The sequence below is a fragment of the Tenrec ecaudatus genome, chromosome 4 (assembly GCF_050624435.1).
Source record: "Tenrec ecaudatus isolate mTenEca1 chromosome 4, mTenEca1.hap1, whole genome shotgun sequence".
Lineage (NCBI taxonomy): Eukaryota > Metazoa > Chordata > Mammalia > Afrosoricida > Tenrecidae > Tenrec > Tenrec ecaudatus.
In genome coordinates, this window is record NC_134533.1 from 58,393,335 (window position 1) to 58,408,369 (window position 15,035).

At 50.2% G+C, this 15,035-nt stretch overlaps 1 protein-coding gene across 1 annotated transcript in view; it reads right to left on the reverse strand.

Moving 5' to 3' along the window:
* Nucleotides 1-558: 558 nt before the first annotated feature.
* The window catches only part of MICAL2 (microtubule associated monooxygenase, calponin and LIM domain containing 2), a 227,099-nt gene continuing 212,622 nt past the window's right edge, over nucleotides 559-15,035 (reverse strand). The window contains exons 29-31 of the mRNA XM_075546057.1: nucleotides 9,054-9,156; nucleotides 6,237-6,310; nucleotides 559-2,372 (exon numbers count right to left, since the gene is read on the reverse strand). Coding sequence (XP_075402172.1) covers nucleotides 2,188-2,372; nucleotides 6,237-6,310; nucleotides 9,054-9,156 — 362 coding nt within the window. The 3' untranslated portion in view covers nucleotides 559-2,187. The remainder of the gene's footprint in view (nucleotides 2,373-6,236; nucleotides 6,311-9,053; nucleotides 9,157-15,035) is intronic.

Consider the following 15,035-nt stretch of genomic DNA (forward strand, 5'->3'; position numbering starts at 1 on the left):
AGACATGCCGCGCTGAGCATCACAATGATCCCCAGAAACAAAAATCTTCTCCTAGCGGATGCAGGGCAGGACCCACCGACCGCTAGGAGGTTAAAGAAAATGTGTGAAGGACACACAGACAGGGAGAAATCAACACTGACATGGACTGGGAACCAGACATGCCAGCAGACCCCTCCACACTGATAATGACTGGAAGGCGTGAAGTTTGTTTGAGATGCTTAAAGAAAAAGGACCACTCACACATGTTTGCCAAGTCACATAACGTCCGATTTCACAGGAACCATGGTGGGTGTTCGGCAACGTATGACTCTGTTGCTAGATCAGATAGCTTAATATGCCAGTATCTGAGTAATAATAAGTCACCTCCAAATTATTACACCAGAAAACCACAATTAGAAGGAAATTATATTAGCAAGTTCCATCAAAAACACAAATAAATAAAAATGGATAGATAACCAGAAAATGATATTTATTCCCTAATAAGAAGAAGGAGGCACAAGAAAACCTGATATTTTTCCAATATATATATATTAAAAGGGAAATATATATAATAAAAGGAGGGAGAAGAAGGAAGGGAGGGAGGGTAAAAAGAATGGCAACCTCCGGAGCCTGGTCACCATGGGCAGGCTGTGTTGAAAGACCACCCTCCCAAACTGCGGCTGGCCTGGAGGCAAACCAGTTCTCCTGCTGCTTTCTGGCTTGTTGGGGGGGGGGGGTGCGTGGACAGTCACTCAAAGAGAAGTGGTTTGTGGGTAACCCTCCATGGAGGAAAGTTGCCCATGGAGTCAGAGCACCTTTTGTCTAATGACACATTTAAACACTTGCGGAAATGAGAGCCGTCAAACACCTCTCTCTCTCTCTCTTTCTCTCTCGGCGATAACAGACGGAATCTTCATATAATCCCTCCTGGGAGCCCACAAAGGAATAGTTAACGACAACACGTCACACTGTTAGATCTTCTCTTCCTCAGCCCCACTGAGACTTCCCACGAACTCCACCAGGTGGGTGCACAGACTCCATCTCTCTGCTCTCTTTTCTCATTGGAAATGCCATTAAACAACACAAACTAACAAACAAAACAACAACAACAAAAATCCAAACCATGGCCCGATTTGGGATTTGGTCAATGACATCACTGTCGTCAGCTCCACTGTGAAGTTAGACGTGGGAGGTTTTCCCTGGTCCTGTAGCATCTGGACCAACACTAGAGATACTGGCTGGTGCTGTTCCTCTCCCGGGTGGAAGAGGCCATGTTTGAGGGGCAGGCCTCGCTTTGCACCATTGGTCGGTTTGCTTTCTCCGTAGCAGCATCGGCATCGCCAGCATTTCACCAGCCAAAGGGAAGGCTCTCCTTGTTCACGTCACTCACGGCTACAGAGAAGCAGTCAAGATTCTGCATGTTCCAGAAAGGCTTGTCATTCTGCAGCTGTGGCCCTAAGCAGTGTTGTGCAGGGAACTGAAAGCATGCTTCTGTCAAATGCTGCAAAGTTTTTGGGTGTTTTCCCCTTTCTCTCTGTCTCTTACAGGAACATTAAACTATTAAACTCTCACTGCTTATGTATGTGGTATTAGGCTAAGAGGTATGCCTGGTGGATGACATTTCCCCTGGATTGAATTAACACCTGCCATGTGAGTTATTGGCTTTATGTAATCAGTCACCTCAAGATTTCGTCTCTTTCTCTGGAAACACAATTTAAATATTAACTTAATCTTTAACTACTGCTGCTGCTTCTTGCTGACATTTGGAAACCAGTCATCCATTAAAAAAAAAAGGCGGGGGCACGAATATGGATGTATCTGTGAGCGGGGGGGGGGGGGGGGAAGCTACGGAACTCAGTGAATGGGCGAGAGGGTGGGATGAGCCAATAGCAGCAGGACAGTGGGTCCTCTGTCCTTTTCCGGGGAAACAATGCTGGTTAGTTGCCAAGGGCACTGTCCACTTGAGAGGCCTGCTGAGTTGGTTGCCAATCTCAAAAGAGTCTTTGTATTTTCTTCATTAAAATCTCTGGAAGGATCTTGGGCAGCAGTGGTGCCTCTGAGAGCATTTTAATTTCTCAGTGGGGTACAATTTAAGTTCCAGGTCTGCAAACTCCCACCAAAGGGGCGACTGCACAGGGGAGGTATGCCTGGTCTGGCCCGGCAGCCCTCAGCTTGCAGAAAGCCGGGCAGAGGGCCCGGGGGAGGAGCTCAAGTCCTGCTCAGCGGGCAGCCCCTGGAGGATAGGAAGCTCTCCAAGTGCTGGTCTTCAGCCTTTTCCTGGATGCGCTGCTTCTCTAAGGATTCCACGAGTCTGTCCCTTTGCTCGATCACTTGCATCATCTCGGTGAATATTTTTTGCTCCTCATTTCGGTCCCTCTCATCCTTCAGGCTCTCTAAAGACAAAAAGAAGAAGAAACATTGGCTGTCAGATTGAACTTGGCCTGGGCTGTCTGACGGGTCTGACCTGGTTCTGCACTTCCATTTCCGTGGCGACAAGGACATGAATTGACCACGCAGGGGCTGCCCTACAAGACGCAAGGGGGCTGCTCAGTGCTGCTGTCAGCTCAGCTCTCAGCTCGAGACAATATGGAAGACAACAGGGGGAGGAACTTTTGTACCAGAAAGAAGCTAAGGCCAGTCAAGCCCTGCCAGCAGCCCCAACCTCCACCTTCCCATTCCCCCACAAAAAGAATGCAATAAAACAATGAAAGGGCGGTTTTTCTATAAACAATTATGCACCACAGCGAGGAAATCTGCTCGGCTGGTTTCTAAGTAAACAGTCGGCACCAGCGACTCCTATTTCCACCCGCGGGTCCTTTGTTCCTTTGTAGTTCAGGAACAGAAACCACACAGCGGCCCAGTGAGGGCCTGGCTGTCCAACAGGGTGCCCAGGCTTTTCTGGACACGCCACCTTCTTCCTAGTTGGATTTGAGCACCCAGTCGCCTGGGGGAGATGGAATTGGTAAGAAAGGAAGGAGAAGAGTGAGGAACAGGAAAGGGGGATGTTTGACACTCTAGACAGGAATTTATAGCCAGGCGTAAGCCACGCAACCCAGGTGACTGCTTTGGGAGAGGGCTTCAGAAATTCCTTGACTTCCTCCCTTCTAACCAAAGACTCCAAGACCAGTCAGTGAACCGGAAGACAAGAGGAGGGAGGGGGCCACCATCTGCCATCTGGGCCTCTGCGGCTGGGCTCAGAAAGAGGGGACATGTGATAGAAGGGACATTCAAGGAGCAGAACTCCCTGGGTTCCTTTTGCGACGTGGGTGGGAGAGGCAGGGAGGCAGACAGCGAGAGATGGAGCCTCGTCTGTCCACTCATCCTCTCCGCTCCTCCCCGGAGGGCCCACCAGTTGTCCTGGAGTCCTCTCTGGCGCAGGGCGCCCCATGGCTGTCAGAGCAGGGCTGCGCTCCAGAGGGCTGTCAATGTTTGCCTGGTTGCAAGAAGATGACCAAGACTTTCTTCCAAGACATTTCTGGATGGACTTGAACTCCCAGCCTTTCGGCTAGCAGTTGAACACGTTAGCCATTTGCGCCAAGAAGGACGCCCCAAAGGGGGACAAGAGCAGCGGGCTCGGGCTAGAGGGCTCTAGCTGTGTCCCTCCTTCAGAACTTCGGGAAGAGGCTGCTTCAAACGCTATTGCTATGGACGAGCACAACGGTAGCTACTCGTGCTAGGCAGAGAGCACGGGCTTAAGTGTGGCTCTCTAAATCCTGACCTGCTCTGTGTGGCACAGATAGATCCTCACTGTGCCCGCCTGCTTCAAACGTGGACTGCCAAAGCCAGCAGGCCGGTGGGCAGGCTCCCCAGGATGACGTGTGAGGTGGCCCCGCAGTAGAGACGGGGTGGTGGGCTGTCTGGTCAAGCTCAGTGGAGGATGTGTAAGGTGAGGCTGAGCGAGCCAGAGAATGCCACCAGGCTCAGGCGAGTCAACAGACTCGGGGCAGCCTATGAATCTGCCTAGCCAGCCCCCTTAACTACAGCAGATAGAGGGACTGCCCAATGGACGGGAGACAGATGGGTGAGGCCTCAAAGAGTCAGAGCACACTGCTACAAGGCCACACAAACCTGTCTCTTCCCCGCTACTGGGAAGTCACCTTAGGGACAACAGCAGAAGGTAGGGGCCACCAGCTGCAAGGCTGAACACTTTTATCCCAAAGAGACTGCGCATTTCCTACAGGGCTTATTTACACGATTGCATCAGACTAAGTGGACCAGAGAGAGCTAAATCAAGTTCTTTTCTTCTTCCTTGCTAACGAGTGGGAGGAAGCGCCTGTGCAGGTGAACTTGGCTACAGCAAGAGGAAGACGCCGTATTTGCTTTGCACAGTTGATGAGAGGGAGACCATTGATGACTTCCTCTCCTTCGTAAGATTATCTTTAAAAAACAAAGGTAGCCAATGGGCTCTTTAGTGGTAACTGTTTAACCATCCTGTCAAAGAACAAATGAAAATATTTATCGGACGTATTAATTAGATATGACGTGCACACTATGGTTTGAGAATGTAAGTATATTCCAATACTGACATCCCCTATTCGGTAACTAACACAGATACTCTTTAAACAATTCCTCTTTCAGTTTGGGCTGGTCAGAAATGGATCCATCTGAGCCCCTTCCAACAATTCAAAGACTGTCCTTATTGCTTTTATCTGTGAAAAACATTATGACGCTCTAATTATTTTGTTAGAACTAAAACTATGTTGCTATCAAGAGACAGTCTGTAATCATCTAGCGTACCTCGTAAAGAACATCTGCCTTGAGCATAATGCTCTTGGAAGAATGATCAAATTGACAACAGCAACTCGAAAGATTCGATGAGAAACTTTGGCAGCAGGGAGTTGATGTCAATGGAGAGAAACAATTCAGAGAAGGAGGCGAGGATGGTTGTACAAGTTGAAGAACATAATCAATTGTCACTGAATTGAACGTGTAGACATTGCTGAACTGGTACATGGTCTGCTGTGTATCTTCTCAACAACAACAACAAGGAAACAAATCAAACCCAGTGTCATGGAGTCCATTCTGACTCATGGAGACCCTATAGAAGATAGAACTGTCCCTGTGGGGTTCTCAGGCTGCAGCTCTTTATGGGAGTAGAAAGCCTGGTCTTTTTTCATGAGGAGCGGCTGACCTTGTGGTTACCAGTCCAACAATGACTATGATAAAACAGAAAACAGTCTGCAAATGATGACAGTCTGGGGCTGAACAAGAGACTTTGAGTCAATCATCTTTTCTTAAATCTTGGCTCCTTCATTTTTGTTGGGCATGCTATGCAAGCTCTCCAAACTTCAGTTTTCTAATCTATAAAAATTACTGTTACCGTTATGTGTGTTGGAGTCAATTATGACACACGAGTGTCCCTATGGGGTTTCTGAGACTGGGGCTTTGACTTGAGTAGATTACCAGGTCTTTTCACCTGTGGAACTGACAGTGACTTTGAGCTGCCAGCCTTTAGTTAGAAGTGAACATCTAACGTTGCCTCGCCAGGCCTCCTGTAAGTACTATGCGTTGGGCAACGTCAAAAGGTTAGGCCCATGAAGTACACATAAATCATTTAACTTGTTCTTTTAGACTCAGGTCTCAATATCAGGAAGCCATGCATGGATCCAGTCCCATAAACACAGGGCAAACACCAGAGTAATAGACCTATTTGTCTTGAGCCAATGAATGCTTAAATTGATCGATCATGCCAATAGAATCAAGTTCACTCTTCCTCTTCTGTGGTGGAATCGTTCCTCATGAGTGTGACCTGAGCCCCCCCCACCCCCCATAATTCCGGGAGGGAGATGTTCCTGTCACCAGATCTAGCGAGGCTACCTTCCTCTGGAACCTCTGAGGCCCTCTGCTGCGGGACCTCACCACACTGCACTCTAACTGTGATGTGACACATCCAAGTCAGATCGCAAATGCCTGGAGGGCACGGGCTGCCTTCCACCGTATGCCAGGCGCCTCCTCAGTAAGTGTGCGATACATGTGTGTGATTAAGTAAACGTGGAAATGAATGAAGGCACAAGTGAGTGAATACATGATTTTGTTCCAGCCAGATGTTGGCACATGGGATGGAGCAAAACGCTACCCTCCCCGCCCAAGTGGGTGCCAATAAGGGGTGTGTGGAAGAAGGCCTTGGCACTTGCCTCTGACCCTCAGGGGTAGTGCCAGGCAGGGCGCGCACCATGGGATCTGCAGCGCGCTCTGCGCGAGTTTCTTTGGGGAGAAGCATGTCGTTAGCCAGGGCCCCGGCCTGTCCCCTGACTCACCATCCTTGAGCATCTTCTCCCTTAATCTCCGCTCCAGTCTGCTTCGATTATCTTCTAGTTCCAGTTCGTGGGCCCTGCGCATGAGAAACGTTCAAGGTCTAAAACACTAGAGGTCTGTGTAGAAGCCGTGAATGACAGCCCGTGGACAGTCCCTCCGACATTCATCTTAATCCCTCGCAAGAACCGGGGTCTTGGTATTTCCTTGAACTGGAAGTTTTGGGGTGACCCAAGAACCTGGCATTGATGAGACACGATGAATCAAGAGACAATGAGGAGCAGCTGAGGGGGGTGATGGTGCTTCAGGAAGGCCACGCAGCCCACCTTTGGGGGAGACACAGGGTGTAAAAACCACTACAGCGGTCTCTGGAGATGCGAGGACCATCTGCAACCCTTCCCTCTTTGAGGGAAGGCCGGACTTCACGTGGCACGTCAGACAACTCCTAAATCGCCCACCATGGCGACAAGAGAATAAAAAGGAAACAGGGCACGGGAAGAAGAGATTTTGTCGGATGCGGGGTGGGGAGCCTTCAGAAAGAGGTTCGGAGAGTTGCCAAGAGGAGCCTCGGGTCACAGCGCAGCCCTGAGGAGGCGGTTGCCCACGTGGGGGTCCTGGTGGACAGCGATCATTGCAGGAGACGGTGAAGGAAGAGGTTTGGGAGCAGTCAAGTCTAAGGGCTGGACTTCCGCTGTCTCCACCCAAGGCCCGGCAAAGTCAAGAAGGGAAAGTGGCTCTCGGTGAAGTGTTGTTTAGAATTCCCCGAATCTGCCATGCTTTGGGTAGATCGCATTCATTTAGATCACAGACTGGACATAAGCGCCGTATGGGCTGGCCCATGCAGTAATATGGAAGTTTCCAAGGACCTTGGGAAGGCAGCTCTGGAGTTCGGGTGAGAAATGAGACCTGCATATCGGCGCGGGAGATGTTGGGCTGACCGTGGAAGTCACGCTATCGCTAAATGGGAGACCATAGAGAAAGAAGACATTTACACTCACAACCTTAGCCCCTATGTCTGAGGTCAACAAAGAAACGGAGCCAAGGAAAAAGGGATGAAAAGGTTAGGAGGATAAAAATACAAGAAAGGTAGCATCATGAACCCCCCACGAGGGCAGTTTTGAGAGAGGAAAGAGAGGCCCAGAGAATTCAAGGGGGCAGAGACTTCAGAGAGGCCCAAGACTAGAAATAAGTCCTTCTGCTTGGAGTCCCTCCCTGCAGTCTGCACGTGTATTTGCAATGAAATTTGGGGTCACTTGGCTATTCCCAGCTATCATTATTCTCACCACTTACTGTACTACTTGGAGCCCTGGTGGTGTAGTGGGCTACTCCTTGGGCTGCTAATGGGAAGGTTGGCAGTTCAAAACCACCAGCTGCTCCATGGGAGAGAGATGACTTTTTACTCCCATAAAGAGTTACCCATGGGAGCAGTTCTACACTGTCCTATGGCGGGTGGGGGTGGGGGGGCGCTGCGAGTCAGGATCAACTCAATGGCAGTTGAGTTGGACTTTGACCCTGCTATGTGCGTCGAGATCCCTACTTTTTTCAATAGTCAACATTGTGTCAACTACCCTGAATGCCATCTACTCTTCACCCACTGTGGCAGCCAATGGAGATGGTCCTTTAAAAGAGGACTTCCTGTCATTGGTTGAGTGCTGCCCAGTGTTCACGCAGGGGCCATGCATGCACTCCCCAGTCTCCTCTGAGCCAAGGATGGGGCACAGCAGAGGCACTGGAGCTGGACCAAGCCTGGCTGAAACTTCCTCAAGGCTGCACTGCCATCTGAGACAGAAGAGGAGAAGAAAGAGACATGGAGGAAAAGGTGATGGGCAGTGTGCATCAGACTGCAGCCACAGATGGCTGCGGCACAAGCCAAGGGGCCCCTGGAGCCACCGGGAGCTGGAGAGACAAGGAAGTATTTTCCCTTAAGGCCTCTGGAGGGAGGGCCTTGCCAACACAAACAGTTCAGCATCTGACCTCTGGAACTATAAGAGAATACATTGGTGTCGTTATAAGCCAGCCAGCTTGTGTTCAATGATTACAGCAGCCACCTGGCCATGGTCAGTAATAGAGGTGATCTCTGATGCACCTGCTATTGACTTGGTTGCCTCATTTCTCACCTGGTCAGAACACAGGTAGTAGCATTTCGTGGATCCTTTCCAAGACCACCCACCGCAATTCCCTCTCAGGGCAGGCGTACAAATGCAATGAGACCACATGAGAGAAAGCTTCCCTCTGGTGCTGGTGTATAATAGATGTCTGTTCCTTCCCCTCCTGGTGAGTGCCATGTACCTTTGAGTGGCGTGAGACTCAGTCATACCTCTGATCCCCCTATCAAGACCAAGTGCTCATTTCGCGTGGACAGACAGACAGACAAGTGGAGCTCAGTCCACTGAAGTCCATTTAAGTCACAAGGGAGTAACCCGGTCCATCTCTCTTCATGTGAGTTACAATCAGGTACATCCGTGCCCATTACTGCGGTGTGACTGCTCTGTTACCACAGGCCTGGTGGGGGAGTGGTGAGGGGGGAAGGCAGGGACGGGTGGCAAATACCTGCTCCGAGCATTGTACAGCACCAGACCCGTTACCTGGACTCCATTTTGTCCAGAGGACTCTACAGAGAGCACAACCTGCTGAAAATTCACTGCCACTAATAGCAGCATTGTATGCAAGTCACAAAACTTCAATTTGCCTCAATCGCCATTCTGTATGTACGAGGAGGGGGAAAATCCCGGGACCTCACCCTGGGAGGACGAGCCTCCCCAGTCCACCTCCCCCACCCCTGTGCTGATAAGACTCGCTGTTATCAGTGTCGCCTTACTTACATGATCAGTAGCTCCGACTCATATCGAGTTAATTTATTCTTCTCCAGAACCAGCTTAAACCATTCCTGCAAAAGCTGCGCTTCGTCGTGTGCACCTGAATCTGCTTAAGAAATCAACGGCAAATGGGTTAGATTGGTGTTTGGTGCCACAGCCGCAGCCCGTGTGTGCAGCGCGCCCTCCAGATGTCTCCAGCCTCCGGGTGGTGGGCACAGCCCGCAACCACTCTCGCAGGCTCAGCGAGGACGTCGTCTGCACACTAGGTCATAGTTCCTCCAGCTCCTAGGGCCATGATCTTGATAATGTCCCGCTGCAAATGACCCTTCTGCCTATTTGTCTAGTCACCATAAGCCACTTTCCCCCTCTCTTCAATATCTCCTCTGCCAAAAAAACCCTAGTTCCTGATCGGTGTCATCTCCTCCTCCTCCTCTTTGTCCTCCAACCTGAGAGTTTAGGGGGCGTGTAACTCTAGGCGAGACAAGCCACCCCCCCCCCATCCCACTTTCCACAGAACAGTGGTGCTCAGCATTTTAAGTTTTACACAAAGAAATGCCAAATCATAAAGGAAGGGGAAAAAATGGTCATAGCGGCGGGGTGTCAGAGACCCAAACCACTGGCCGAGGAGTCAATCAGGCACCGCAGCATCTGCAGGATTAAAGGGTGCCCTGTAGGGGGTTCGATGCTGGGACCTTTTGGAGGCAGGCCACCAGGTCTTTCTTCTGAGGGTGGCTTTCAGCTGCGAACCTTTCAGCTCACAGGTGAGCAGGTAAGCACGTGCCTGATCCAGCGACTCTGCTGACGTCAGTGACAGAGTTTACTAAACAGAAAAACCACCACAAGAATGCTGGCACTGCCCTGATGCTAAATGTTCAGGTCATTCAACTCACTGCCACCCTACGGGACAGGGTACCACTGCCCCTGCGGGTTTCTGCGACTGTAAGTCATTAGGAGAGCAGCGAGCCCATCTTTCTCCCGCAGAGAGGGACTGGTGGTGTTGAACTGCAGACCTTGTGGGTCACCAGTCCTCTGTGTAACCCACGATGCCACCAGGGTCGCTGAAAATTGGAATCAATTCACAGCAGTGGATTTGGATTTTTAAAAAAGTTTCAAGACAAAGGGATTCCAGTCTGGGCCTACTTAAGAAGTAGCAGCATGGAGGCGGCTTTCTAGTATTTGACTCTGCACTGAGCCAAGGCTGTCTACCGGAGGGCTCATCAGTAGTGAACACTGCAGATGCGAGCTGGGCCCTCGCTGAGCCTGTGGGTCTCCGTCCATTGACCTGGTAACAGGTTAGCAGGTAATGCGAGGGGGCATAAAAAAGGTCATGGAAAAATCACATTATCTTTTAGTTCCATTCTTCCACAAACTTTTGGAAATTCCCTCATGCCATCGTACGTTACACAATCCCCTGCCAACTGAGAGGCCGTGTGCTTTAGACGAGCATCTCATTGAACGCTCGCTCACAGATACACTGAATCAGGAAGAAGAACCAGGCATTTGACTAGTGCTGCTGGAGAAGATCACTGGAAGGACCAGGCACTCCTGAAAGGACACTCCGATCCGGCTGGGAAGAAGTACGGCCAGAGCGCCCCTTGGGAGGCCAGGAGGCCTGGCGAGAGTGCACCTTACACATTTTGGACATGAAAAAGAGGAAGGCCCTCAATGCCATGGAGGCACAGAGGCTGCGATCGTGAACTTGAGCATAGGAGCAATTATGAGGATGGTGCCGGACCAGGCAGTGTTTCCTTCCGCCGTGTGCAAAGTCGCTGTAGTCCAGACCCGACTTGATGGTACCTAAGCACAACAATCACAGCACACACTCTTACTCTGCCCGCTCCAGACCGGAAGAAACGCACATGTCCAACGCCACAGTGAGTGGCAAGGCCGGACTTGAATCCAGTACGTGAAGGTGAGCCTGGTCTTCACTGGGACAAATGCAGTTTCCTCTTCCCTCCCTCCTGTCCCCAAGCCTGTAAGCTGCCTAACATCCCTAGCATGGCAGGAGGTGCATAATCGTTCAATACTCTTTTCTACTTGAGAGATTTCTACTCACTGCCTGGAGTGAAATGCTTAGCCTTCAAACTGTTGCTAAGATGTAGATGGTGACTTCTGCTCCAGTCATACACCCACCCCCTCCCTCAGTAACATACATGACTGCGCCCTAGGTGCCAGGGACTGCCTCAGGGACTGGGGACGCAGTGGTGTAGACTTCCAGTCCTCTCACCCTCCTCCCCTGCTCAGACCCAAGGTCCTCTCCGAGATATTCGCTTAACATTTCTGGATGGAGAACCATTTCCTTGAGAGAGAAAACAGACAGGCAGAGTTGGAAATTCCGCCTCTCCTTGTCCTGTAGCACCACACCGTCTGCCACAAGCTCTGGGCCTCTCCTCCTCACTGTCAAGTCCAAAGAGACAGCTTTCCAGGCATTGCTTTGTTTTCTTTAGAGTTTTTGCTGCTATTTTTCAGAGGCAGGCTCTTTGCTGAAGTATAGCCACTGTTCTAGCCAGGTTTTTCTTCTGGGTTATACATCCCCTTTTTGTTCTGTGGCCCTCAAAAAGCTTATCCATTGGAGGCCTGCTTCCCCGGAAGCTGTACTGATTTTGATTGACACTGGACTCAACAAATACAGGTAGAACTCAACCACTCAATTGAATTTTCTTTTTCCATGGATTAATGGTCTATTATACAGTCTCTAGCTCGTGTAAACTTGTTTTCCTCTTCTTAAAAATGGCTTTATTGGCATCTCATTCACCGGTCACAGAATTGAATGGCTCAATCATAATTAAAGAGAGGTGTGCAATCACCAACACAATCGATTTCAGAACATTGTCTTCTCATACTTCCCCCTCCCACCCCTGCCACCCCTCGGGTAATTCTTAATCCAGTTACTGTCTTCATAGATTTACCCATCTTGGGTTTCATATATAGAAAAAACACAAACAGGCTGCAAACCAACAAAAACAACATAAAGCCTGACAACAGCAACAAAACAAAACTGAGGAAAACTTCGATCGAACAGCAAGCAAGAAATATTAAAACTTGAAACAACTTTAAAATGGGTCCAAAGAGAGGCCAGAGGACAGGTGTTACATTTTAATCTAACCACATCTGCCATAATCACCCTTACCATGCTCTAATAGCAAGACCATTCATATCCTTGGACTTTGGTCAGTGGGGATTGACTAGCAGCTCCATCCATGTGGGGACCCTGCAAATGAATTTTGGGCTTCCACCGTCATCCACAGCTTTCTGCAAAGCAGTGCTCAGAATTTAGGTTCTGCCACCATTCCCTCCTTCACATTTGGATTTTTAGAATCCTTGGGTCACCCAGGCTGCTGTGGTTCTTCCATGGGGACTTAGCTGGTGACTCACTAGATGGTTGATTGTTTGAAGGCCCGGCTTTAAGACACCAGACGCTAGTCCTTCTGACAGCCATCCGGTTGCTTCACACATTTTTCTGTAGCCCCGTATCTTCAGTGATCTCTTCAAAGTGATGGCTATCATTTTTCAGTCTCCTTTTCTCAGCAGTCAGACCACTGTTAGGGAATCTTTGCACAGGGATGGTATGAAGTCTGCCCGTGCAAAGCCCGGCCTGGCCGTGCTCTGGGACCCAACCCTGCACTGCGGCATTCTTCCATGGTTTCCATCCACTCACCTGGCCCCTCAGGTAGCTTCCATGAGCATCCTGATGAAGCTGGGCAAGGTATGAGTTGGGGGGTGCCAGCCCCCCACCACTACGCACGGGTTCAGTAAGCACAATTGTATAGTTGAGATATATAAGTATATTGTTGTAATAAAGTCATTGAAAGCATGAGAGATAAAGGATACATTGCAATAATGGGGTCAGACACAATTCATGGTAGCATGCTCACCTCAGCTCCGCTTGGTGGTCCACGTGGAGAGAGAGAGGGGGAAGGGAAGGAGGGCAAGGGGAAAGGGAAACGGAGAGGGAGCCGAGGAGAGAGGGGAGGGAGCGGCCAGCGAGAGAGGCCTCTATCGCTAACTCAGACTTATATACCTTTGGGGACGTGCAAGCCCACTAATTACAGGTGAAGACATATGTCACAGAAAGGGGCTGCACTGTTATACAGCAGTGAGAGGGGGTGGTCTACGGACACACACAATAGGAAGAGAGGGATTGGGGGTATACATGTGACAAGATGGGCGGATCCTAGGTTTAGGATGGCAGCTTAACTTTGACCTGTTCTCTGGACCTCCATAGGAACCATCATCAGTAGGGTGTAAGCCACACCTACAGGAACCAAGCTAATGGTTGCAAGCTTCAGGGAGAAATAGTCCATTGTCCCCAGCAGCAGGGAGCAGGCCCACCCCTGTGGTGGGGCCCGGACAGCAGTCTGGCAGCGATTGCCTTCAGGGAGGATGTCTGTAAGCATCTGACCTTCCCCCACAGCTGAGACTAGCATGGCTCTTCCCTGTAGATAGAATAAGGATCCCTCATGGCACAGTCAGTCATTGGGCTGCTAACTGCAAGTTCAGCAGTTCAAAACCACCCGCTGGTCTACAAGGCGAGATGAGACTTTCCGCTCTCCGGTAGTGCAATCAGTTGTACCATAGCTGACTTACATGGTACATCCTCCCAGTGCTTGGTTCATCTTCAAAACTCAGCTGGAGTATAATCCCTGAATTGATACCTGGCTAGACTTTCTACGGAAACCTGAGATTATCAAAACTATGAAATCATGATTCTGTTTGGGCTCCATGGGAATGGAAGGTCGTGTGGCTGACCCGGTCATTGGCGTAAAGGAACCCCTCACTTAACCATGTCTCCCGCCAGCCCCGTGGCTGTTATTGTGGAAGTACTCCCAGGACAGGGCCCTGACTCATAGGTCGGCGGGCCAGGATGCAGCCCCTCAGTGGGTAGCCCCCCTGGTGTCCACTACCGTCTGGTCCTCCATGTGCTCCTGTGCCCTCCTATCAGGCTCTTGTAGACCAGATGGAAGGACCCCACTTGCCAAGGTGAAATACAGTGACCCAAACTTAACACCAGCCTCCATTCATGGGCCCAATTGAAGGGATCCACCTCGGCCAATGGCTCTCAAAAAATGCAAAGCACATGATGTCACGCTCCTGTGAAAATGCTTCACTACCAGCCCCCAACCAGTGTGCTCCCCAAACCCACCCCACAGCCATGTAGGTCATCTTCACCCACAGTGGCCTCAATAGTGTCTTGGAGGCAGTACATCTTCATGGGAGCAGAGAGTCTCATCTCTCTCCCAGGAAGAGGCTGGTGGGTTTGAACCCACCAACTTTGCAGTTAGCAGCCCAACACTTACTCGACAGTTCCACCAGGGTCCCAATCAATCTAGCCCCTGCCTATTGCTATGAGCCAAATTACCCTTTAATGGTTAATCTCCCTCCTTCTTTTCCTGCATAAATAATTGGTTATAAATTAATATCCTCTTAATTAAAATGATGGTTTTTGAAGCTTTTTTTTCTGCAAGCTCACTGACTATTTCTCAAATGTGCATTGATGTGTGGGTTTTCAAAACTGGTCTTGTTTTACCGTGTGGTTCACAATGGAGTCTTTCACAGTGATTTTCCACCTCCTTAGGACCTGTGGGAAGCCCTGCTTTCCCGGTGACTGCAATGGTGTTAATGGTTTCGCCTCCTCCCTGATGAGCTGCTGCATGAGGGTAATGGTTGCCCAAACCCAGGGGAGCACCGTGCTGGGCACCTCCTCCACTGGCTGGGCTTCCTGCCCGCTGCCTTTTGCTCTCCAGCCTTGGAGAGGCTCTCTCGTCCAGTGCTCCTCCACGGGGACGGGTGGAGGGAGTGTTCTGTGACAGGATTAAGGTGGGCTTAAGCCTTGACCTTGGCAGAGGGTGTGGACCAAGTCATACCCTTTGTCTCCATGGCAGCAGGTTTAAGACCACTTTAGTAGAGGATGGGACTTAAGGCGCCTCCTTCATTTTCCTTGGGGGTATGGTTGGCCAGAAGATCAACCAACCCTCCATCAAAGCCAAT